Below are 27,049 nucleotides of genomic sequence, written 5' to 3'. Positions count from 1 at the left end.
AAAAATACCCTTTTCTTCTGGAGACTAAATCACTCTAGTGGAGTCCCAGTCTACATCTTACTTGGAAACCCACACTGCAACTCTTCTTGAAAACTATTATCAAGCCCACTTAAGCATTCATCCTTATAAGAATAAATAGCAGTTCCCTTTTTCATAAACACCATAATTTTTTACTAAAACAAACTTTTAAACAATCTTTATAAAAAAGCTAACAGCATATTTATTTTACTAAATAACAAAAACATAAGTATTATTTAAAATTTTAATATGCAATAATAAACAAGTATATAATTTACCTTGGCTCTTCATCTTTGGAGGAACGTTTGGGACAGTACTTCTTAACCAGATTTCTATAGGAAGAAGATTTTTTTTCACTTGTAAAAAATACTGTTGTTGAAATTAAAATATTCTAAGTTTCCAATTTCATTAAATCAAGGATTTAATGATATACAATTAAGACAGCAGTGTGATCATCTACTAACATTATAATAATATATGACCATTACTTACATTTTGTTCTTAAAATACTGACACTTGTAGAAAGAAATGTTATTTCTGTGTTTCTGTGTTTATGAGTGTAATCTAACAATTTGGTCAATTATGCTATCAAATAAGAAAAGAGATAAGAGGAAGAATAAAAGAAACAAAGCACTCAGTATGTGAACCTGAGTCAGGGCAGAAAAATTCATATTTCAAAGAAATACCATCGTTATTTTGTTTTGCAAATCAGAGATTTTAATGCTAACTAAAGTAAAATGTAAACAGATGCAGACTCACTAACAGGATAAAAGAACAGTTGGTCAGCATCCTCCGTAAGCTCTACTTTTACATGAAAATCATTATGTGATCCTTAACCCTCTTTTTTCAGGCAAATGAATTACAATCGGACTTGTAACTTTCTCTGCCTTCATCTACGTCAGTTCTTGACAGTCTCAGATTAGAATGCCACCCCATTTCATCTATGCAAAATCAGAGGCAGACCAGCACATGGACTCTGCAGTCACACTGGACTACCTGGGTTTGAATCCTAGCTGTTTTGTGTGGCATCTATGCGACCTTGGGCAATTTACTAACCCTTTCTGTGCCAAGTTTCCTTTAAATGGTGATACCAGTACCTACCACAGAGGGTTATAAGAACTAAAGTGGATGACATTTGAAATGAAAGCATTTGCCATAGTGCTTTATACCCACGCTCCTCATAGTATGGTCCATGGACCAGTGAAGGTCCAGAGACTCTTTGTTACCAATGCATAACAAACTAAGTACAGAAGTTGAAAGTAATTTTATGTCTGTTGAATCTAATAATAAAAAATGAGGGCCTGTATTCTGTATGTCTCTTTTTATGTCATTTTTTCTAGTATTAAAATTTTATTGATTTTATAAAAGCATCAGAACCCAATGGATTGGAAACTTACAAAAAAACTAGTTCATCATCACAAATAATTTGAGATGCAATGCTTTAAAGTATAAGCATTTTTATGATAAATGGTCCTATGGTCTTTGAAATAAGTACTATAAAAGAATCACTGTCTTGATTATTCTCAGATTATTATCAATTCATCCCACTTACTCAATTCAGTTTATTCATTCTACAAACAATTGTCTACTATGTGCTAGGCACTGTGTAAGTAACCGTGCACATCAGATATGAAAGAGTACCCACACTCAGGAGACTTACACTCTATTAAAAGAAGACAAGTGTATACCAATAATTACAACATACAACATGATAAGTGCTACAATAAAGTTAAGCAAATGGTGCGATAACAGAAAAGAGAAGGAAGCCCTAAAACCCTAAGGAGTAGCGGAAAGAACAAGAAAGACACTAAGAGTCTGGATTAACATTTATTGAGTTTTTGCCATTAAGAAACTCATAGTCGTCAGTGGTTGTGAAGTAAGGTACAAGAAGAAAGCCTTAGGTTTATTTTTTTTATAATTTTTTTTACCGAAAGCTTTAGCAATATTTATCATATTAGTACACTAGCACATGCACATAATTTATAAATAACTGTGTGGGCACGTGCTCAAACAATTTTTATAGATGAGCAATAAAAAGTTCAGAGACCACTGGCCTACAGAGATTCAAATACATAAAACACATTTACATACCATAACATGGTAAGAACAACAGAGGGCTCTGGACAGGGGCTTCTCCAGACGAGGAAGGTTGAAATTTCTAATTTCTTAACTTACCCTAAAGAGGTGAGCAGGAATTGAGCAACTGAAAAGCCCTGAAGGGATTCTAAATAGAAAAGATCTAATGAGCAAAGGCAAGGAAGTAAGAGAAAGAACGGCTTTTCTGAAGAACTGTGAATGGGTTCAGTGTTGCTGGAACATCAAGTGTGAGCCAGAGAATGGCAAGCAGTGAGGTTGGGAAGATAGATGAAGACAGCAGAGGCCCTTCTTAAGTCATATTAAGGAACTCTAAATATTCTTAATCGGTGGTTCTTAATCATGGTTACCTGAAACACCACCAAAAACCATTTTTGTGGACAAATTATCAATTCAAATATCAGCAAACCTTCTATGTGCCACACATTAATTATTTCAGGTACTACACTGACAGAAAGAAAGGAACGAATCATAGCTAACAAACTACTACTGTGCATGACCTACATCCTTTCTAAGTAAAAACTCAAAAGGGAAGATGGAGAAGAGATGATGTATAATTCAAGAAGTTAATTAGAATAGGCAAATCCACAGAGACAGAAAGTAAATTAGTGGTTGCCAGGGCCTGAGGGAGGGGTGAATGGGGAATGACTGCTGATGGGTACAAGGTTTCTTCTTGGGATGATGAAAATTCTAAAATTAGATAAGGGTGATGGCTGCACAACTCTGTGAATACACTAAAAAACCACTGAATTGTATACTTTAAAAGGTTAAATTTTATGGTATGTGAATTATAAAGCTGTTAAAGGAGAAGGAACGGCTGTTGGATAAGCATTCGTCTGATACAGGTACATCAAACTCAACAACTCTAAAATGGAATTTATCTTCTTTTATTATTTTGTTATATTAATAACCTTACTATTTTGTTATATTAATGGCACCATGATCCACCCAGATATTTAAGCCAAAAATCTGGCAATCATCCTACACATTATCAAGTTTCTCTCACCTTAAGGTGTTCAAGTCCTATCGATTTTATTTCCTAATAAACTTTAACTTTTTTTTAGTGATAATTTTTACAATAAAAAGGAAAAAATACACAAAAATGAGCCCCTTCTTCACACTTTTTTATTGCTTTGGATACAAATGTGTGAGGACAAGATGACTGAAGATACTTCAACATCTTGCAACCATAAGCGGGAACACCAAGGAATTCACAAAAATGCCCTGACATCACTAAGCTCTGGAATCCCGTTTCCAAACTTCCTGTTATGTGAGAGGATTCTTACTTGAAGCTGAATGCTTCTTAACTGACACTACAGTAATAGCTAAGTAAAAACGTCCAAATAGACAAATCTAGTAAAAATTGGAACTCTGAAGAAACTTCTGGGATCAAGATATAGATGTGACACAGACTCAACATGCGTGAGGACAATAACAAAAACAACAGGAGCTACTCATTTGTCAACCTATATTCTTTGCCAATCTCGATGCTAAGCGCTTTACATATAATCTTATGCTTACAACAAATCTGAAAGCAAGTGTTATTAGCCCTGTTTTACAGAACTGAAACACATTAGGTAACTTGCCCATGGTTACATAGCTAGTAAAGGACAAGGCCAAAACCCAACTCACATCTGATTCCAACACCTGAGACAGTTAAAATAATGAACGAGAATGAGGCTACCCAAGAAGTATGAAATGAGAAGGTGGCCAAAGATAATCTAGTAATATACATTTAGCAGGGAAGGAAGAAGAGCTGCTTGAGAAGAGCAATAAAGATGAGCAGTCAGGTAGACTAGAGGTAAACAAACTATGGCCTGCCCAGCTGCCTGTTTTGTAAATAAAGTTTTACTAGTACACACCACTCTCATTCGTTTATGTATTGTCTATGGCTGATTTTACACTACAACAGCAGAGTTGAGTAATTGTGACATATTTATCCGAAAATTTATTCTCTGGCACTTTATTTAAAAAAGTTTGTCAACCCCTAAGATAGATAACTCAGAAAACCTAAGAAAGTATATCAGTGAAGATGAGGGATTTTTTTTTAAGTTCTAAAAAGACAGAAATAGTCAATTCACCAAACAGATACATTAAAACTGGTACCAAAAATATCCACGGAATTAGCAATTGCAAGGTAACTGATTAACTTATTAGCTAGTGTGGTTGTAACAACCACAGTCTCCAATCTATATAAATGGGTGTATTCTAGAAATTACTTTCAAGGTCAGTGATTTTCAACCATGAATTACTTTAAATAAAAACAAGTAAACTTGGGCAAAGAACATTTCAAAGAGCAAGTATTTTCAAACTCTGAATGTATTTTTGTATATCAACATTTTAAGCATTGTTTAGAGTTCTAGGCTGGAGTAGACATCTGTTGTTTTGCCCACCTGCATCACTCACTACCCTTCTTTCTTTTGGGAACAGCTTGTGACAGACACATTTCTGCTCATCAAAAACCATGTTATTTTGTACATATCCCAGGGGCCTTGCAGTTAGGCGGGACCACATGGCTAATGCTGTAGAACGCACTGTAAGCTCTGTGTAACTACCCGGCTGAAGCATTAAGAGCTCGTGCATAACCCTCTGGGCTCCCTCATTCCCTGCTGAAGCAACTGTGGAGGCTTCACGTTGAGATGAACAGATGAAGATAGTCTGGAATCTTATCTTACCACATGGGCTACCCTAGAGAGGCGTCACCCGGACCTGTGGCCAACTTTGCACAAACAAGTGGTAAGTTTTTGCTGTGTAAAGCCCCTGGGACTTGGGAGTTATTATTCTAATACAGCCTAATATATCCTAAACTACAGCTCCTTCCATGTCGTGTCTATTAGCTGTGGTGGGGTTGGCCACATATTAAGGTCCAGGAATATTTGTTTGATCCAGGCCCACTAATCTAGGCCAGTGAAAGTCAATCCTAAAATTTCAGTTGTAATTCTTGAGAAGAGATGTTTTCTTTCTGCTGAAGTTAAGTTGATAGGACATAATTCTAGAACTACCACGTGGGAAGAGACTACTTGGGAATTAAAACAACAGAGAGGAAAGCAAAACCAAGAGAAGAGAAATCCTTAACATTTTTCGGAATATCCAAGATCCCTGAACTTCTCACTCACATAAGCCAATAAATTCCTCTCCTTGCTTAAACCAATCTGAGCTGGGGTTCTGACACTTGAAAGAATAATGACTACCCGAGGGTAACCACGAAAGTAATAATATAGCTTAAATACAGCATAAACAATGCTAATTTGAACTTCAGCTTCTGGGAGGAAGAGCACATATATCACAAGAGGGAAGGGGAAGAAGAAGAAAGTAACATTACTTTTAGCTTTTGAGCCATGCAGGGTTAGCCCTCAGCAATTTTTTTCTAATCGTTCTTGTCTCTTTATGTAAAAGTCACTCATCTATAGGCAACTCTTCCCAAACTGCAAGTATCCAGAGCCCTCCGAAACCACACACAAGCCACTAAAGACGCCATCCACGCCACCTTGCCACTAGAAAAACTACAGCCTGGTCCAAAACGTTCTTCTGGTATTTCATCAAATCAAAACTTCTGTTCTAGGAAAACATTTGTTCTGAAGAAGACAACAAATTATTAATAGTACTCACTTATAGGGAGGGGGACTGGGAAGGGATTCAAATTTAAATGTTTGAATACTGATCATATACTGTTTTTGTAATTTTTTAAAAAAAATTAATGAGAGAAACATACAAAAAGAATTTATCCTCTCAAAGCAGCTGATCTCAGTTGGGTCTTCTAAGAAAACAGTCTCAAGTCAGAAAAAATTCACACAGAGGTGTGAACGGTTAATAAGCCCCACAAATCCCTGCTTTGCGTATTTAACATAATAAGTTTATTAGGTCAAATAAATCTCAGACTAGCTTGTCTGAAATATGTAAGTGTAAAGCATTCAGGATGCTCCTAAACTAAAAATATTTTAGGCAATTCATCTCCCTCAAGAAATCTGCCCTTAATGTCAGTTCCCCTAGGCTATTCTTTTTTAGAAACTTTTCCTCTCTTCTAAGTACAGAGATTCTGCAAGTAACCAATTATGATAGCAGTTTATATGTAAGATATGTTTTTGAGTAGAGTGTTATAAATCAGGAATTGAAACAAAGTTTTATACATATACAATACATATTATAGAAATTATAATAGATGTCATAGATACGCTGGTACTTTGCTTTAATGCAGGTGTGTTTCATCCATGTATTCTAAGGACCTTAAGATCATATGCTCTGCATACAAAGGAATGAATATTGTTCCTTCAGTGATCTGAGAAGGCTTCTAAATTTAATGGGTTTCTCCAAAAATTACAGTATTCTATTTATATACATGATATTAAATATTTTATACTACTTAGTTTATATCTAAATTGTTGATTTTAATCTTTTTTACCCATTCTAGTTATGTCATGTTTACATTTATTTTTATTTTAGTGAGAATTATAAAACATTCCAAGTAATTTCTCAAGACTTTAATTCACTTTTACTAAAACTACATTTTACAATTAAATGATAGAGTACAAGATCTCAAAAAATTTTAAAGGCTGAAAATCACCTCTATAAATTTTTCAATCTTTCAACAGTTGAGAGGCTGAGTTTTAATTACTGTTTAACAGGTGATCAATACCATATTTATTTGTAAAATGGGATACAAATCATACTATTTCTTCTGGCAAAAGGGTAGTATTATACACCTGAGATTAGCATCCCTTTTCTTAACTGCCCTCCCTGTATCTAACAGTTAATATGCTTAGGAGTTGCCAGATTAATACAAATGGTCCTATCTGTGGGCCTCAGTTAAGTGATCCAGAGACAGTAACCTGAATCTAGCTGGGCCAAAGAGTTCTCCTGGAATTTTTAAGTCTTTGGCCCTGATACAGCTTTGAGGCCAGTATGAGAGCTGAACCTCTGAAACATAAAACTGGCACTTTAGGGGGCCAGCCTGGTGGTGCAGCGGTTAAATGACCACCTTCTGCTTCAGCAGCCCAGGGTTCGCTGGTTCGGATCCTGGGTGCAGACATAGCAGCGCTCGGCAAGTCATGCTGTGGTAGGCGTCCCATATACGAAACAGAGGAAGATGGGCATGGATGTTAGCTCAGGGTCAGACTTCCTCAGCAAAAAGATTGGCAGCAGTTAGCTCAGGGCTAATCTTCCTCAAAAAATATAAAATAAAATAAAATTAAAAAAAATAAATAAAATAAAATAAAATAAAGTAAATAAAATAAAATAAAATAAAATAAATAAATAAATAAAATAAAATAAAATAAAATAAATAAATAAATAAATAAATAAAACTGGCACTGTTGGTGACTGTTTCCTGCCATGTGGAGAAAGCCAGTCTGCACTAAAAGAATGCAGTCATTCCACCAAAAGAAGCAAGAACAAAAAGACAATGACAGCAAAGGGCTCTGGCTGTGTTTCAGATACTGACTTTTTTCCTGTGACCTAGCTGCATCCCAGGCCTTCCAGCAGCTTGACTGTTCAATCTCTTCTTGAACTCAATTAAAAAATCAAATCAATAAAAGATATTAAAAAATAAATCCCTAAGTTTCTCTTGTCATTAAATTTCCCATTATACTCAAACTGGCTCAACTGGATTTTCCACCACTCATAGCCACGAATCTTTTCTCATATAGTTGAAAATTAAATGTAAAAGATATCCACATACAAAAGAATGAAGTTGCATCCTCACCTTATACCACATACAAAGATTAACTCGAAATGGATCAAAACCTTAAACATAAGACCTAAAACTATAAAACTCTTAGGAGAAAATACAGAGGAAAAGCTTCTTGACACTGAGTTTGGCAGTGATTTCTTGGATATGACACCAAAAGCACAGGCAATAAAAGAAAAAAATAAACTGGACATCAAAATTTATAACTTTTGGGCATCCAACACCACAATCAACAGAGAAAAGTCAACCTATGAAATGGGAGAAAGGATTTACACATCATGTATCTGATGAGGGGTTAAAATCCAGAATATATATAAAACACCTGAAAACTTAATAACAAAAAAACAAACAACCCAATTAAAAAATGGGCAAAGAACTTGAATAGCACTTCTCCAAAGATATACAAATGGCCAACAAGTATACAAAAAAAGTCAGTATCATTAATCATTAGGGAAATGCAAATCGGAACCACAATGATATCTCTTACACCCACTAGGATGGCTACTATCAAAAACACTCAGAAAATAACAAGTACTGGCAAGGATGTGGAGAAATTGGAACCCTTGTGCATTGCTGGTGAGAACGCAAAATAGTTTAGCCACTGTGGAAAACAGTATGGTAGTTCCTCAAAAAATTAAACATAGAATTGCCATATGATTCAGCACTTCCTCTATACACCCAAAAGAATTGAAAGGAGGGACTCAAACAGATAGATATCTGTGCATCTATGTTCATAGCATCTTTACTCACAATAGCCACAAGGTGGAAACAACTCAAATGTTCATCAACAGATGAACAGATAAACAAAATGTGGTATATACATATAATCAAGTAATATTCAACCTTATAAAGGAAGGAAACTCTGACACGTGTCCCAACACGGATGAACCCTTATAACATTATGCTAAGTGAAATAAGACAGTCATAGAAACAACAAATACTGTATGATTTCACTTGAGGTTCCTAGAGTAGTCAAATTCATCAAAACAGCAAATAGATTTGCCAGGGTTAGGGGGAGAGGAAAACAGGGAGCTGTTTTTTAATAGGTGTAGAGTTTCAGTTTTTCAAGATGAATAAGTTCTGGAGATTGGTTGCACAATAGTATGAATATACTTAACACGACTGAAATGTACATTTAAAAGTGATTAAGATGGTAAATTTTATGTTAGGTACATTTTACCACAATTTTTAAAAATTAAGTCTACAAAAAAGGGATTACTACAAGTAATATTAGAAGAAATTCTGAATATTGTATTTATTTTTTAAAGGGACATGCTTCATTCTCAATTTTTATACCTCTACCAGTTGCAGATGCTGAAACAGATGACAAGAATAAAGACTTAAGTATTTCTGCCTGAAAGACCTAGGAGAAAAAAAACCAAAGGAGCTTCAATGGATGTGAAGGTAAACAAAGTTAATAGCTATTCTCATTTCTTAAATGCCAGTTCCTAGTGTTGCTTTATCTTTAGTATGTCAAGGGTACACTGTACCTAAAATGTGAACGGGGCTATGCATGTATAGTATCAGCTTCATAGTCTATACCCAAAGAATATATGCAACAATTCATTGCTATCTAGGATGTGATAGGCATAACAATGTGGTTTCTAGGCAACTGCAGATATTTTAGAAGAATATTTTCAGGTATGTTCAAGATAGAAAAGAGGGAAAAATTATTTGTTCCATTTAGACTGAGGAAGAAGCAGATTGCCGCCACAGATTTAAGTATTATATACCTTTCAGAGAAATTCTGTCCTGCAAGTTGATAACTTGTTTTCCTTCGAAATATCAGATTCTTAAAAGAGAACTATATAACAACTTCGCTGTCCCAGATTCAAATAAGCAGTTAAATCTGTCTGATTTGTCCATATCTTTATATATATAAGATAATGAAATAAAGATTTTTACCTCATTTTAGTTACTGCTACACAATTCAAATAACTACAAAAAGTAAATAAGTTGGAAATAAAACTATTCAAGGTATTATGAAAGAGCTAAGAGATTGACTAAGAGATCTATACACCCAACACCATTAACAACCAAATTATTTTTTCAGTTGTTTAAAAACAGTATGGTCTTTAAATCTTCTTCATTGGAAAACTTATCAAAATATTTGACACAACTGGTTTGAACTTATTTTAAGAGCTTTATGTTTTACTTGTTGGGTTCTGCTTCATCATTTAATCTAAGAAAACATTTTAACATAAAAATCAGGAATAGGCTTTGCAATTCTTGTTAAGGTGAGGAGCCTGAGTTTCTTTACTAGTAAAGTGGTACAGTTCACTGAATCATTCCAGGAAAGTTTACTGTTGGATGCTTACTACAGGGCAAGTAATCTACAGGTCTTAGAAATAGAATGATGACAAAGATCATCAAACTCTTGTGAAGATTAAATGAGACAACAGCCTATGTAAACTGAAAATGACATTCAAACAACCCAGTTCTTGCAAATGCAGGTTAGTTAGTAGTTTGATGGATAATTAAATTGGATGTTATACCTATTATCTTTTTAGGTATAACAGAATGAAATGAGATAAAAATACAGCTCTAGGGCACACAAAAAGTACAAGGATAGGAGCAGAAGAATGCCAGTGATCGAAAAACAGACAGCTAAAATATTCTAATGATAACTATATGATGTTCAATTCAAACATATCAAGAAAATACAGTTATATGACATTAAGGAAAGGTTCTCCAATTGCCATGCTGTTTCCTCTCCTCTGATAAGTCATCAGGAAAAAATAGCTAATAGAGTAAAGGAGAATATTAAAGTCAAGAATCAGAGAGGACTAAAGTAACATTATGCTATTCCTAACTCTAATTTATAGTAATAGGTTATGGGAATAGCAAAAGTAAAAAGTATTTGTCTTAAATTCTCATAATTTAAAAAATGAAGACTTTCTAAAAGAGGTTTAAAAAACACCCAGAAGTATTCTTCCCCCCGCCCTTTTTTTTTTTTTTTTGGTGAGGAAGATTGGTCCTGAGCTAACACCTGTTGCCAATCTTCCTCTTTCTGCTTGAGGAAGAGTGGCCCTGAGCTAACATCTGTGCCCATCTTCCTATTTCGTATGTGGGTCACCACCACAGTATGGCCTGACAAGTTGTATAGGTCCACACATGGGATCCAAACCCATGAACCCAGGCTACTGAAGCAGAGTGTGCTGAACTTGACCACTATGCCACCAGGCCAGCCCCTCTAGAAGTATTCTTAATGTCACCTAAGAAGGAAATACATAAGCTTCTTGAAAAGTTATATTTTACCTTCTCTAATAAGAAAAACATTTTCTTAAAAGGAAGACAGACTTCTAAAGTGTTTATTTTTTTTTTTTAAGATTGGCACCTGAGCTAACATCTGTTGCCAATCGTTTTTTTTCTCTTCTCCCCAAAGCCCCCCAGCACATGGTGGTATTTGCTAGTTGTAGGTCCTCCTAGTTCTGCTATGTGGGACACTGCCTCAGCATGGCTTGATCAGTGGTGCTAGGTCCACACCCAGGATCCAAACCAGCAAAACCCTGGGCCACCGAAGCTGGAGTATGTGAATTTACTCACTCGGCCATGGGGCCAGCCCCTACCTATTCTTACCTTTATGGAAAAACATACAACTAGATCTAAATTTATGTAGCACATCATTTAATTTATATTTTAATCAAATTTATAGAATTGTTACATTATAAGCAGATGCGTTAGTTGGAAAGAATATGTGATATAGTTTTTAGATAATTTATTATCATCTGTAGTAAAATACCTTAGAGATCCAAAGATGTCTCAGTGGTACTAGGCACTGGTGATAGAGAATTATTCATTCTCTCTATGCTGAGAGGCAGCAAAATGTAACACCAACAGCCCAGACTCTGCAGCCAGATTCGAACCCAGCTAGCTCTTCCTTCACCTCTCTGTAACTCAGTTTCATAATCTATAAAATAATACTGACATCTCATTAAGTTTTTATGAAAATTAAATGTATTAATATGTGTAAAAGCACTCAGAATAGTGTTGACATGTTAAACGCTATATAAGTGTTAAGTAAATACAAAAAAAGTGTTTGCTCTGGGCCAGGCACTGTTATAGAAGCTAGGAATAAGGAGCGCACAGAACAAACAAAAATCTCTTCCCTTGGTAGAATTTACATTTTAGTAGGGAGATTATATTCTAGAATTAAGAGGCAAAAATTATTTAGCAATAAATCATCTGATACAGGCACCTAGATATGTACCCAGGCTGGCTCAGTAACCACTGAGACTGACAGGAACGGAAGTTTCCACGAGATCCAATTATATGAAGAAAGTTAACCTAAACCCCAAAATATGGGGAACAGTTCCTCCTGCCTGTTCCAGATGCCACTACTAAGGTTGACTCCATTAAGCAGTTGATCAAAATCTCTGGGGAGGCCAAAGCAGTTGAGAGTTAAATGGCTGATCAAAGAATAAAAGTAATCTCCACTTTCAGAAAGTCAGTACGAAGATGAGCTCCCTGGGTTCTTCTGAGACTTAACAGCATGACACAGTAACAAAAAATTCTGAAAAAGAGGCATGAGAAAGTAAAAACTAAATAGAAAATAGAAACTAATTTTATTTGGATTATTCGATATTTAAGCCTACCTTAAATATCTAGGACAGCTCTTAGTAGAACAACCTCGTCACAATGATGCATATGACACAAACTCTAGTATGGATAGAAAGCAGTACTTGGGCAAAGGTTCAGCATATGGTCAGAGATTCTAATTTCTAAAATAAACTAAAGCACAGGCCATTCAATTATTCATTCATTCAACTTATATTCACTCAGCTCTAGAGACACCAGCTTTGTTGCCAGGCTTGGCATGGGTACAGAAATGAACAAAAGATCAAAAGGAATTTGGAGCAATTTCTGATCTGGTTAAAATAAGAATAGCTTTTAGAGGCCAGTCCCATGGCCCAATGGTTAAATATGGCACACTCCGCTTCAGCAGCCCAGTTTCAGTTCCCAGGCATGGGCCTACACCACTCATCTCTCACTGGCCATGCTATGGCAGTGACCCACATACAAAAAAAAAGAAAGACTGGCACAGATGGTCTCAGGGCGAATCTTTCTCAAGCAAAAAGAGGAGGATTGGCAACAGATGTTAGCTCAGGGCAAACATTCCTGAGCGAAAAAAGAATAGATTTTAGGCTTCCTGTCATCCAGTCTATTTCTCTTCCAGTATTATACCACACTGCCACATTTGAACCAAAAAAGGAATGGTGTGGGGTGGAAGTAGGGGAATATAATTTCATATAGCAAGCAATCTCTATGACAGAACTGAATACTGTAATTATTTTCACTAGAAAAAAATGATATGTACCTATCACGTATAAAGACCTTTTTCACTTAAGAAATTTTAATCTCTGCCGTATAAATACAATTGCATAAGTTTATTAAAAGAATGACTAATTTCAGTTTCTTGTCTGCAAGCAAAAAGCATTCTACCAAATGAGACTTGAAGTCACCACTTCTCAGTCAAAATGGACATGATTCAACTGTCTAAAACTATGTCTTCAAACATGATTGGATGCTTTATTTTCTATTTATTCCCATCCTCAAAACACTACCAAAAATCAATCAATACCAAAAACCAAAATAAAGTGAAACCAAAGCCATCAAAACAGATGAAGAGAGAGAAGAAGAAAATAAACTGGGGATACCAAAGACTGAGAAATTTTAATTCTGTGATATATTTAAAAAGTAAATGTTTAACATTCTGAATACAGTTACTATTTAGGAGGGGAAAAAAACTGCCTCACTAGGAAAGAAATTGTCCTCTGCAATAGAAAACACAGGAGGGAGTTAACCAAAAGAATTTTTCCCATTAAAGAGGAGGAAATAAACAAGGCAAACCTCTTCCCCTCGGACAAAACAGATACCACAGAGAGCAGCTGATAATTCAATCATTTACTAAGTATTCATCCAAAGCAGCAAATCTGCATGTAGAGGCAGAGGAGGGAGTTGGTGGTTTCAAGTCACACATGCCTCCTTCCTAACTCTTCCTTACTGGAATTCCTCAACACCAGTAATCTTGTCCTTGCTGAGAACCACTACAATTGAGAGCCATTGCTAGGATGGAAATGTACCAAATTTCTTTGGTGTGCTGGGACAGAAGAAAATTTGCCAGTCACTGATCTAGAGCATGTGTACATAATAAAACCTACTTTTCTCACAAAATTCTATTTTTCATGTCATGTAATCATGGGCTCTAGCCACCCTTGCTTCAGCAGTGTGCAAATCTCTTTTCACAAGCAAGTGAAAACGACAATGGTTATTATTAAGTCAGAAAACAAAAAGGGAAACAACTCTGCTGTTTGTTAGAGTCCTGCTGCTCTGGTAAAACTTTGGCCAACCTAAAGCCCCTGGAGGCTGAGCTATTCTGGACAGTTAAATATTACAGATTGCTGAAGTTTTACCTCATAAATTACCAATTTTTATTTTATAATTTGTGATAGGATTCTCTTTTGAGCTACAGTATCTTCTTTGCTTAAGAATAAGTGTTTTAAACTATAAAAATAAGAGGCAATCATTGACATGACTTCAATAATTCAAAAGTGTAAGTTCCTTCCCTTACCGTCCTCCCACTCCTATTCCACAGAGGTAACCACTGTAAAATAATGTGGGGTGTATCCTTCTAGACCTCTTCAGAATACATACAAATTCTATACATAACTGTATACACAAACTTGAGCAAGCAAGAAGGAGATCTTGCTGTACATTCTGCTGTAACTTCTTTCTACACTGATGGATTGAATACCCTTTTAAGTTTAAAACTGCTGGTACATCTGACTTATTCAAATTGCCTACTCCACAGTATTTTTCATCATTCTTTTACTGACAGGTACTTTTAGGCTGGAAACCCTTCATCTATTTTTTGTAACATTTTAGTCTTTTCTTTTATAGTTTGTCACTTCACACTGCCATCACTGTACTGCCTAAAGCATTTCTTCTCCTCACTTCTACTGGAAAACTTGGAAACCAGAGAACTTAATGTGTTAGAATTGAGATCAAATTAAAAATGAGGGAAAATTTTCACTGTTCACACATGAACACATTTTTTTGACAGCTATCTTAACTTCTCAGAGGTCCTTAATGCTTCTAGATTCTTGAGAGGTAAAGTTCCCAGATTGTAACTTCTGGATAGGTGAAATATTATCACTATTATTATTAATATACTAGTAGGTTCCCTGTTCTTATTTTCATATGGAAAATACCTTTTTTTTAAAAAAAAAAAGAGGAAGAAAATGGATCAGGAAATTAGTATGAAACAGTAGATGCCACTATTTCAGTAAAAGTCATAATAATAGTATATGTATCATTATAAAAATATTTTAAGTAATCTATTCATCATATTAGTCTATTCCATCCCTACACCCAGTCAGTTAGTTAAACCACTAGTCGGTTTATAAACAAGTCAGTTGCATAAACCACTACTACTGTAGTGCACATATGTGGTTTACCACTCAAATATCCCCCTTCCTTCTGCAACTCCACTACCTTAAATTCTTTTGAGTAATTACCCATCCCCCTATCACTAGCTATAAGTCAATCTAATACTCTCATCTCATTGAATTGTTCAGAATAAGCATATAACCTAATCAGGATCACAGGACAAACAGAGACCTTTGCTGGGATTCTGGAGAAAAGAAGCTGATACAAGCTTGCACTCTGCTCTCCTTCCACTCCCCTCCTGTCCCTTCTTTCACTTTCTTCTTTGCCCCTTTTCCTTCCTCTCTCCTCTCCTAAATGCACAAGAGAGAAGACTATCATTATTCCCCAGAATGTGAGAGAATAAAGATACAAAATCTAGAGCTCAGGGGCTAGAAAGGATGGTACTGAACGGAACTGAGGATAAAGGCAACAAGAGGAAGCAGAGCCAAGAAATGGAGGCTGGACACATTTGACCCCACAATCAAAATACGCCTGGATTTTCTAGACATTTTTTTGGTTTGATATTTCTGTCACTTGCAATATAAAGAATCCTAACCCCTACACTTAGAACCTTACATTGTTGTCTAGTCTTTAGATTTCAAGCACCATTTTTATTGAATAAGTTTCAGGAAAATTTCCTGTCAAGTTGCAGTCTAACAATGATTTTACGCTTGAACAAAATCTTAAGATAAATTCCATTTGTTTTAAGACTAAAATTTTCCCTTTAAAACTTCTATCTTCTAACACATATTCCAAAATCACTTTCACCAGTAATAAATATCTGATTTTTGACAGAAAGAAATTCAGCTCAGCATACTCAATTTCCAAGCCTTAGAAACTGAAGAAATGAGAAACTGAATCTTCAATGCGTTGGAAAGATTACTAAAGCAAAAAGTCACAAGGGAATAAAACTGTAAAGCACAGAATTAATACCTAGGTATTTCTTCTTCCTGGCATTTTGCTTTCTGATTTTAGGATTTCAAGTATCCTTTTGGAATGAAAGCTACTCATGATCTAGCCAGCCAATATTCCCTGTGGTACTAGGCAATGATTTAATTAAATCTATCATTAAAACAAGCCAGTCACTTAATTCAATCTAATTCTGATGAAAAACATAGAATTTAACCTGCACTATACCACGTTTATCTAATATTCAACTATTTAAACATGTAATTTCATTTCTGAGAGCTGGAAAAAAATTTAACTTACCTCAATTGTTTCGCATAGTTCTGTTCAATTTCTATCCTCTCTTTAACAAATTTGGCATATCTTTCCAAGAAGTCAATTCCCCATTGTGTATGCTTGTCTAAGCTGTCGAACTGATCCTAGAAAGGAAGGTAAAAACATATTGAAAAGTCTAAAATTTTATCCACAAATATTTAACTAGCTTCTGATATTTGTCCAGAGAGGCAATAGGTATAAAAGAAAAAACCTAGGCTCTTCTGCTGGTCCCCACCCATCTCATCCTTTAAGACCTAGACAGAAATAGGTTCCTCAGCATAAATCATGCTACCCTACTCCTGAATGCCTTTACACATGTAGCTCTCTCTGGCTGCAACACCCTCTCCTGGTCACCTTTTTGCAAGTAACTCTTTTTCCTCCTTTGAGATTCAGTTCAGGAACTATGACCTCCAGAAAATGGCCCTAAACTCTCAGACTGGGATAAGTGGTCTTTCTCTGGGTCCACAAACCTCTCTAAAAATTACTATCTCATTCACTTGCCATACTATATTGAGGGGAGGAACCACATATTATTCAAGTCTGCACTCCTAAGGCATAAGCACCATAGCACCACAGCAATCACTCAATGAAGAACTATTTAGCTGAACAGAACCAAATATACCTGGATTCGAATTCTGGGCTCTGCATTCACCAGACGTTTGACCTTGGGCAAGTTACCAAGGTTCTTTGAACTTTTTCCATCTTAAAACGGGAGTCTCATCACCCACCTCAATAGGATTACAGTGCTGTCAGTAAGTGTTCTGCAATGTAGTAAACATGACACTAACACATAACAAAGTATCATTAGTCTTGCAAGGATCTTTCAATCCTCAGAAGATACTCCCTTCTACCTGTTGTCTGAGAAACCATCATTTCGTGTCCTTCAAGAATACTTTTCAAATTGACTAATAACTTAGTGCTTTCTCCCTCTCCCACATCAAAAGTCTATAATGCTGACAAAATATTCAAACATCACCCCTTTCTATATCTCTAATTGTCTCTTCCCCCTAAATAACCCGTAGTTTAATCACATTTGTTATTTACAAATGAATCATCTTCACGTCTTTGCCTTTTATCTCTTTCCCTTCCTTAAATCATTTTAAATTATACTCTAAACAGCAGAAAGAATTCATCCGGCTATCATAGTTTGATATTACTACTCTATTTCCATTCTTTCATGCAACTTTATCATTTGGCTTCCAAGTAGGCTTGAAAACAGCAAGACTGCACTGCCCAGTAAACTTAATCAGCATATTAGTAATACTTCCCATTATAAATTGAAATAGTCTTTCCAACTGAAAAACTCTCAACAAAAACATTCCAAAAAAAGAATAATCTGAAGCTGAAAGAATCATCCTTCATTTTTTCCAAAATGCTTCAAAGGCTATCATCATCATCTTCACCAAATTTGGCAGTACACTTGTACCTTCTAGATGAAATCTCCAAAATTTTTTTATTACAAACCCCTATTAGTAAAACATCTGAGCAAATATCTCTATTATATGTAAATTTATAAATTATATATACCTATACTATTACATTATGTAATTATGAAATCCATAAAACAGAAATTTTAAAAATAAGTGAAAATGAAATAAACATTTTTAAACAGTTTTTTTCTTATTTAACAAACAAATGCCTTTGGGCCGTGACTTTTTAAAATATTAACAATTTTATTGAGAGCAATGAACTGAATATACTTCATAACCTGTAAAATCTTGGTTGAATACTTAATGGCAAAGCACTTTGAAGGCCTTGGTTCTAAACTGTGACATTTAGTTTCTAGTGGTTGTCATAGCTGGAGAAACAAATGACACCTCACAAAGATATAAAGATCTGAATGGAAAAAGTTCAATGGTGACTATACTTTCCAATTCCTTTTTCAAACTCATCCACCAAAATGCAAAGGTTTATGTTAAAATTTGGCTAATAAACGTCCTTGATATCAGTCTGCTATTTTTAGAAACTAATCGGAAAACACTGCATCTTTATATTTTTAACAAATGGGTTCAAAGTCCACTGAAACTAACTGTGATGCGACTTTATGCATCAATTTGGCTAGGCAACACAACCCAGATATTTGGTCAAATATTTAGCCTGGATGTTTCTGCCAAGGCATTTTTTGGATGAGATTAATATTTAAATTGGTGAATTTGGATACAGCAGATTACCCTTCATAATGTGGGTGGGCCTCATCCAGTCAACTGAAGCCCTTAATACAACCAAGACCACCTTTCCCCTGCAAGAAGAAATGCTGACAGCAGATTGCCTGCCTTTAGGCTAGAACTGAAACTCTTCCTGGGCCTGCCTTGAAGAGTTTGGACTTCACAAGCCTCCAAAGTCGTGTGACTCGATCCTTAAAAATCAGAATCTCAATCTTTCTTTCTCTGTGTGTGTGTATGCGTGTGTGCAAACATCCTGTCCAACATCCTGTCGGTTCTGTTTCTCTGGAGAACCCTGACTAATATACTAACTTTAAAACAAGTAAGAAATTTGCTTCCAAGTGTTTTAAGTGTGCAGATATAATAACCTGTAGGTGACACAAATCATTTAATTATATAATGATGGATGCATTTCCAAACATTTACCATCAAAATGGTTTCTCCATAGCTCGAGTTTCTTTGGAAAAGCAGCTATTTACTCACTATTAAAATTTCTCTTTTACCTTGAAGAGACAGATTAAATTTTCTCAAAAATACCTGCTAGGAAAGCATATTATTAACAGCCACTTATTAAAGAAAAGGTCAACAAATTTGAAACACCCAGGAGATGAAGAGGAAATCTGTGTAAAACAAAGATACTCAATGGTCCCTCCCCATTTCATTTGGAAATACTGTAAAAAGTCTATCCACTGCATTTTAAAGGTATTATTTTTATAAAATTAACCATAATCAAAATATGCTGTAAAATTCTGTGGACTTCTGGCTTTATTTTTCTTTGCCTACCTATAAATGATGAACTGAATAAATTACAACCATATCCCAATTTCCTTTTTAAAATTCCAGTCAAGTCACTGCTTTATCAGTGGTTATTACACGGTTTTTTCATAAAACACTGTTCCAAGTCATCTACTGTTCAGAATAAATCTTCTTCAATACACCTTTCCTTGAGTGTTTCACAAAAAAGTAGCTGTAAATATACTTCATTGTTGAAAAAGAATCTAGCAAACATTATAAGCTGAGATAGTAGAAACATCTGTACTTTAATCAAACTGTACAGCAAACTTTCAGCATGTAGTATTTCCCAAAACGTATTTCTTTAGGGGTGTTTTCTATGAGCCTTCTAACAGTATTTGTTAAGACCATTAGTTTGTGACCATGTTGTTTTACATATATTATATCACTGTTTTTACCACAAATGTAAGAGCAAGTATATTTCTAATAGCGTGCTCTCTTTCCCCATTAAGCCTGAAATTTCAAGAGGATTCCAGAATACTCTTGTTCATAACACATTATTCACAATAATCAAAAGGTGGAAGCAACCCACATATCCATCAACAGATGAATGGATAAATAAAATGTGGTATATACACACAATGGAATATTACTCAACCTTAAAAAGGGGTAATCTGACACATGCTACAACATGGATGAACCTTGAAAACATTATGCTAAGTGAAATAATTCAGTCACAAAAGGACAAATACTGTATGATTCCACTTATACAACGTACCTAGAGTAATCAAATACAAAGAGATAGAAAGTAGAAAGGTGGTTCCCAGCGGCTCAGGGGAAGGGAGAACCGAGTTATTGTTCAACAGGTAGAGTTTCCATTTGGGAAGATGAAAAAAGTTCAAGAGATGGATGGTGGTGATGATTGCACAACACCGTGAATATATTTCATGCCACTGAACTGTTTAAAATGGAAAATGTTATGTTATCTATATTTTACCATAATAAAGGGGGAGGGGGACTTCTGAATATTTATCAACAAATTCAGGGAAATTCAGTATAGTCTTGACTGGTTATCACATGATTTTAAACATCACTAATAAAACTGCAGAGGTCATGATGTGGATTCTTATTTTTCAAACTCTTGCTAATTATGATGGCTTCAAATTATTATCTGATCATAAGACACAAAATACATTCAGGGCAAGCTTTGTTACTATCAGTAACAGACCAGTAGCCATATTTCAAATAATCTTAATAATTTCTTTGGGAGAGGCCACCTCTAGTCTATACTATTAAGTAGCCGTTGTATTTCTTTTCTTTGTTAATAAACATTGTTTGTACATTTTTTTCAAATATATTAAAATGAGGAGCATCAGCCTTGCCATTTCTTATTATCTATGCTTTTATTATAGTATCACATTTGACCCATGGTTTCTTTATAGGAAACTTTAAGTCAACAACTCCAGGGTCAATTCATATTTAATAGTTTTTTGGGTTTTTTTTTTTTTTTTTTAAAGATTGGCACCCAAGTTAACACTTACTGCCAATCTTCTTTTTTTTTTCCCTTCTTCTTCCCACAGCCCCCCAGTACATAGTTGTATATTCTAGTTGTAGGTCTGTCTGGTTGTGGCATATGGGATACCACCTCAGCATGGCTTGATGAGCAGAGCCATGTCTGTGCTCAGGATCCGAAGTGGCAAAACCCTGGGCTGCCAAAGCAGAGCACGCGAACTTAACCACTCCGGGGCCGACCTCTCATGTTTAAAATACAGTAAAGTGTCATGATTCTTATTTTTTAGATAACATACATAAATAGAAGTTCTAAGCTCTTTTCTCCTTATCTCAGTGAATCATCTTATGTGCTCTACTTTGAAGACCCCTGCTTTAAATTATGCATTATCATCTGATCTACATCAAGTCCTCCTACCCTACTGATATGGTCTTACTGTTTTTTATCTTTACCTTCTCTTGTATCCACATAGAATTCCAGTTTTCTATTTAAGTTAATGACCTCCCAAGTTAAACCAAGAATACACTGCTCCAAGGGGCCAGCCAGTGGCCAGGTGGTTAAGTTTGCGTACTCAGCTTTGGCACCCGGGGGTTTCCCAGGTTGGATACTGGGTGTAGACCTATGCACTACTCATCAAACCATGCTGCGGTAGCACCACACACAGAAGAACTAGAAGGGCTTACAACTAGGATGTACAACCATGTACTGGGGCTTTGGAGAGAAAGAAAAAAAAAAAGAGGAAGATTGGCAACAGAAGTGAGCTCAGGGCCAATCTTCCTCACCAAAGAAAAAAAAAAGCATCTGTCATCAATAAGAGATGATAGCTTTTTTTAAAAAAAGAATACATTGCTCCAAATTTATACACTCCCTTAGATCTATTTCAAGCTCTTTCACAATTCCCAAAGAAAAACTAAATCATCTAAAGAATTCTGTATCTAAGACCTGTGTCAGACTATATAAAAAAATTAAATGTCATTCCTTTTCTCCAATACTCAAAAATCATTCATGCTATAATTCCACCGGACAGATCCTTGGGCTACATTTATTTATTAACTCTCCAAAAGGTATTTTTAGAGTTGGTCACCATAACAAATGTCTAAAACCTCAACTAATTAGAATAATGAGGGGCTGGCCTGGTGGCGCAGCAGTTAAGTTTGCATGTTCCACTTTGGCAGCCCAGGGTTTGCTGGTTCGGATCCCGGGAGCTGACATAGCACCAACCACTTGGCAAGCAATGTTGTGGCAGGCATCCCACATATAAAGTAGAGGAAGATGGGCACAGATGTTAGGTCAGGGCCAGTCTTCCTCAGCAAAAAGAGGAGGACTGGCAGCAGATGTTAGCTTAGGGCTAATCTTCCTCAAAAGAAAAAAAAAAAATGAGAAAGTATGGTTAAATTTTATTTTTCAGATACTGAAGGTTACGCTACAAGCTATAAAATCTCTTTGGATAAAATTCTTAATTTTTAAGGTTGATTTTTAAAATATTCAAAAACATCACCGGACAATGGTACAAGTAGAGAACACTAGAGAAGCCCAATAATTGAGTTAATTATACTTGACTAAGGTTTTAAAATACTTTTTTAATTAAATAGATCTCAAATAAAAGCCAACTAAAAAACACAGCAATCAGCATTAAAAGACAGCATAAGAGCAAGATATACACATTTAACTACAAGTGAAACAAAGTTCTCTGCCTTGTAACTACCTTGGGAAAAAAAAATTCTCACTTGAAAAAAAAAGTACCTGTAAAAGATAGAAGTCTTGAAACAGAAAATTTTAAATACTGTATTATATAGCCATATTATAAAATATTTGTTGCCCTAGACAGTAAATCCACAAATTGCAAATATGAATTTGTCAAATATAAATTTAATATTATGAAATTTAAAATATAGAAACAGTTTTCATTTTTGAGATAAATTTTATTCAATCCATTGAATAACATATCTGAGTTTTTTACTAGACATACTAATTTCAATACAGTAACAAACAGTATAAATATCACAAACTCTAAACATTCAAAAGTGAATGATTTAAATTTTGAAAGGAAGTCACCACAGAAACTAATTTAGCAATATCATATAAGTAATAAAAAGGCAAAGTAAATAGTAAGAGATCCAAACAAGATTCACGCTTGAAATATTAAAATATTCAGTGAACAAACGTTCATTTTAAATTCTGTAATTTTACTAGATATTTTACTTTTTCTCTAAGCAGTACTAAACAAAAATGGATCAATTTTGAAACTGCAAAAGAACTTCACCATAAGGTTGGTCTTGTTACTCTGAATCCAAGAGGGAACATTAGATAACAAAGTACAAGTTTATTTTTCATTTCCATATACTAGTTTCCAAGGAATCATTTGAATAACCATCAACAAAATGAAAAGACAACCTAACAAGTGGGAGAAGACATTTGGAAACCATATATCTGATAAGCGATTAATATCCAAAATATATAAAGAACTCATACATCTCAACAACAAAAAAACTAACAACCCAACTAAAAAACGGGCAAAAGATCTGAACAAATATTTCTCCAAAGAAGATATACAGATGGCCAATAGACACATGAAAAGATGTTCAACATCATTAACTATCAGGGAAGTGCGAATCAAAACTACAATGAGACATCACCTCACTCCCATCAGAATGGCTATAATTAACAAAACGGGAAACAAGTATTGGAGAGGGTGTGGAGAGTAGGGAACTCTCATACACTGCTGGTGGGAGTGCAATCTAGTGCAGCTACTACGGAAAGCAGTGTGGAAATTCCCCCAAAAATTAAGAATAGAACTACCATACAATCCAGCTATTCCACTGCTGGGTATTCATCCAAAGAACATGAAAACAGGAATGCATAAAGATACCTGCACCCCTGTGTTCACTGCAGCATTATTCACAACAGCCAAGACTTGGAAACAACCTAAGTGCCCATGATGGGACGAATGGATAAAGATGTGGCATATGTACACAATGGAACACTGCTCAGCCATAAGAAATGATGAAATCCAGCCATTTGTGACATGGATGGACCCTGATTGAGGGTATTATGCTAAGCGAAATAAGCCAGAGGGAGAAAGTCAAATACCATATGATCTCACTCATAAGTAGAAGATGAAAACAACAACAAACAGTTACACAGAGACAGATTAGATTGCTGGTTACCAGAGGGGAAGGGGGGAAGGAGAAGAGTGAAAGGGGTGAGGCACAGGTGTGTGGCAATGGATTGTAACTAGTCTCTGAGTGGTGAACATGATGTAATCTACAAAGGAATCGAAATATAATGAACAACTGAAATTTATATAATGTTATAAACCAAAGTTACCACAATTAAAAAAATCATTCGTATAGCTTCATTCGTTCACAATGATTTTAGTATTCTTATGAGATTCAATTACTTAAATGTTAAAACCAGAAGAGATAAAATGAACTACTTCACACAGCCTAGTGCATACACGGCACTTACTTGCTGACTGAATAACGATTCTATTTGTACAGCACTTTTGAATTTGCACAGTGCTTTCACATATATTACCAGACGTTGCATACAAAACCCTATTGATAAGGCATTTTGCAAATGAGAAAACCATATTTCTGAAATCAAAGAATTCGATCATTTTGACTCCAAATCTTATTTTCTTTCTACTACAACACATCACTTATCAAAAATAAGTTTAGTAATTAACGTTCTTTAGTAAACAATGGTTCCAGACTCTTTGTTTTATAAATACAGCAGTCCCCCCTTAGCCGCAGTTTCACTTTCTATGGTTTCAGTTACACATGGTCAATTATGGTCTGAAAATATTAAATGTAAAATTCCAGACATAAACAATTCATAAGTTTTAAATTGTGTGCTGTTCTTAGTAGTATGATGAAATCTCACCCTGTCCTGCTCCATCCAGCCCAGGACATGAATCACTCCTTTGTCCAGCATATCCACACTGTATATGCTACCTGCCCTTTTAGTCACTTAGTAGCTGTCTCAGTTATCAGACCGTCGTGGTATCACAGTACTTTTGTTCAAGTAATCCTTATTTTACTTAATAATGACCTCAAAGCACAAGAGTAATGATGCTGGCAATTCAGATACGCCAAAGAGAAGCTGTAATGTACTTCCCTTAAGTGAAAAAGTGAAAGTTCTCAACTTAATAAGGAAAGAAAAAAAATCATTTGTTAAGCTTGCAAGATCTACAATAACTTTTATTACAGCATATTGTTATAATTTGTTCTGTTGTATTCGTTGTTAATCTCTTACTATGTCTAATTTATAAATTAAACTTTATCATAGGTATGTATACGAAAAAATATATATAAGGTTTAGTACTATCCGCTATTTCAGGCATCCACTGGGGGTCTTGGAACATATCCCCTGCATGTAAAGAGGACCACTGTATGAAGCTGATGCCCAGAATGCTTAAGAGACCTGCCCATACCTGACTAGCAACCAAAATGGGATGGGGCTAGATAGATTCTCTCTTAAAATCACTGCCAGTTTTATATTCTTAGTATCCAAATGTATAAGTGTTATGAAGACTGTTATTAAAAATGATGCATTTCTTTCACCAGGAGAGAAATATAAGGCTGGAAAAAAAATTGGGGTCACGGGAGCTTTGATGAAATGAATAAACTAAAAATCTCAAAGTTAGAAATTGCCTAAAAGAAACACACGCTGAATGCTTCAACTCTCTTAACAACATTCCTGATAAGTTATTCAGCCTTTCTTTTGCAGTCATACCATTAGTGATCAAAACAACAACTCCAGAAGCATGAGAGAAGATGGCTGGAGATGGAGGAATGATTTTTCCTACCACAAAATAAAGTAGAAAGCTCTTAAATCAAAAAATAAGAATAAAAATCATAAAGCCTTAGGTCTTCAAAGGTAATACACTCCAATTCCTAGGGGGTTTTTTGTTGTTTTTTTTTTTAAAGATTTTATTTTTCCTTTTTCTCCCCAAAGTCCCCCGGTACATAGTTGTATATTTTTAGCTGTGGGTCCTTCTAGTTGTGCCATGTGGGATGCCGCCTCAGCATGGCTTGATGAGCGGTGCCATGTCCGCACCCAGGATCCAAATCAGCGAGACTCTGGGCCCCCAAAGCAGAGGGCTCAAACTTAACCACTCGGCCATGGGGCCGGTCCTATCCAATCCCTAGTTTCAAAGTCTGAGATCACTCTTTTCCCTACTCCATGCCAGCAAATACCTTGGACTATGGAAAATGTTGGGGAAAGGCTCAAGACAAACTAAAGAAGTGAACTTTAGCAGTATTCTGAAACTATCTATGATTAGAAATAAATAATAATATTAAGTCATCAAAATAGGTAACTTATCCGCACTTTCCTATTCTATCGTTAGCACTACTCATTTCTATGTATTTCTTCTGGATTACTAGCTGCGTCCAACTTCTTCCATTTCTTTGCCTTAATTATCCCCTCACCTCCTTTTCCAACACATTCATTCTTATCACAGCTTCTGTGAAATACATCTCTCCATCAGTGGTGTGCCCTAATTAAATCTTACCATCTCATATTTAAACTCAAGAAAGCTCTTATTTTCTGTTTCCTTCAGGCATTGTTCAATTTTGTAAAATGTTTAAAGTTATTTTACCTTATTTATTTGGGAACACAAGGAAAACATTCTAAATTAAAGTCCAACTTAAACGTCCATACTATTTAGCCTAAATCAAATGAATTACATGTTGCTCCAAGGTTCGAGTATATAGTAGTAAGTGAGGTAATAAATAGTACATTTATTCAATCTTCTTACTTTTATCTATATAATGATATCTTTAATATAATTTAATGTTAAAAAACTATTTTATGTCTCACAAAATGTTCTAATTTTTTTTAGAAGTCACTATTTAATATTCGATCCTTATTTTTTTAATTACTTTGACACAGCCTTGCATCCAACAGAAGTCCCAATAAAGTACTTTTGGTCAGGCACCAAGGGTCACAACTGCATAAAAAAAAGACTTTCTTCACTAAAAAGCAGAATAATGACTTTGCTGTCCTAGTTTGGGCTTACTCTATGGCTCTGATTTTCTGCCAAAGTTTCTCCAGCACTTCTGAATACCAAAGAACTACCAAAAAACGTTTTTAAGATCTAACACAACTGACTTTTCTTTGATTCATATGGGACTGTGGAAACTTTTTCTTTTTAAGTCTCACAGAGCTAAGAAATCAATTTACAATTCAGAGTCA

At 35.2% G+C, this 27,049-nt stretch overlaps 1 protein-coding gene across 2 annotated transcripts in view; it reads right to left on the bottom strand.

Moving 5' to 3' along the window:
• The window catches only part of FNBP1L (formin binding protein 1 like), a 119,081-nt gene that overhangs the window by 37,109 nt on the left and 54,923 nt on the right, over positions 1 to 27,049 (bottom strand). For both annotated transcript variants that reach the window (XM_046645334.1, XM_046645335.1), the window contains exons 2-3: positions 16,433 to 16,548; positions 297 to 350 (exon numbers count right to left, since the gene is read on the bottom strand). In XM_046645334.1, the coding sequence (XP_046501290.1) occupies positions 297 to 350; positions 16,433 to 16,548 (170 nt within the window). The remainder of the gene's footprint in view (positions 1 to 296; positions 351 to 16,432; positions 16,549 to 27,049) is intronic.

Source organism: Equus quagga, chromosome 18 (genome assembly GCF_021613505.1).
Source record: "Equus quagga isolate Etosha38 chromosome 18, UCLA_HA_Equagga_1.0, whole genome shotgun sequence".
Taxonomy (NCBI): domain Eukaryota; kingdom Metazoa; phylum Chordata; class Mammalia; order Perissodactyla; family Equidae; genus Equus; species Equus quagga.
Note: the sequence above shows the minus strand (reverse complement) of the source record. Positions and strands in the feature narration are given on the sequence as shown.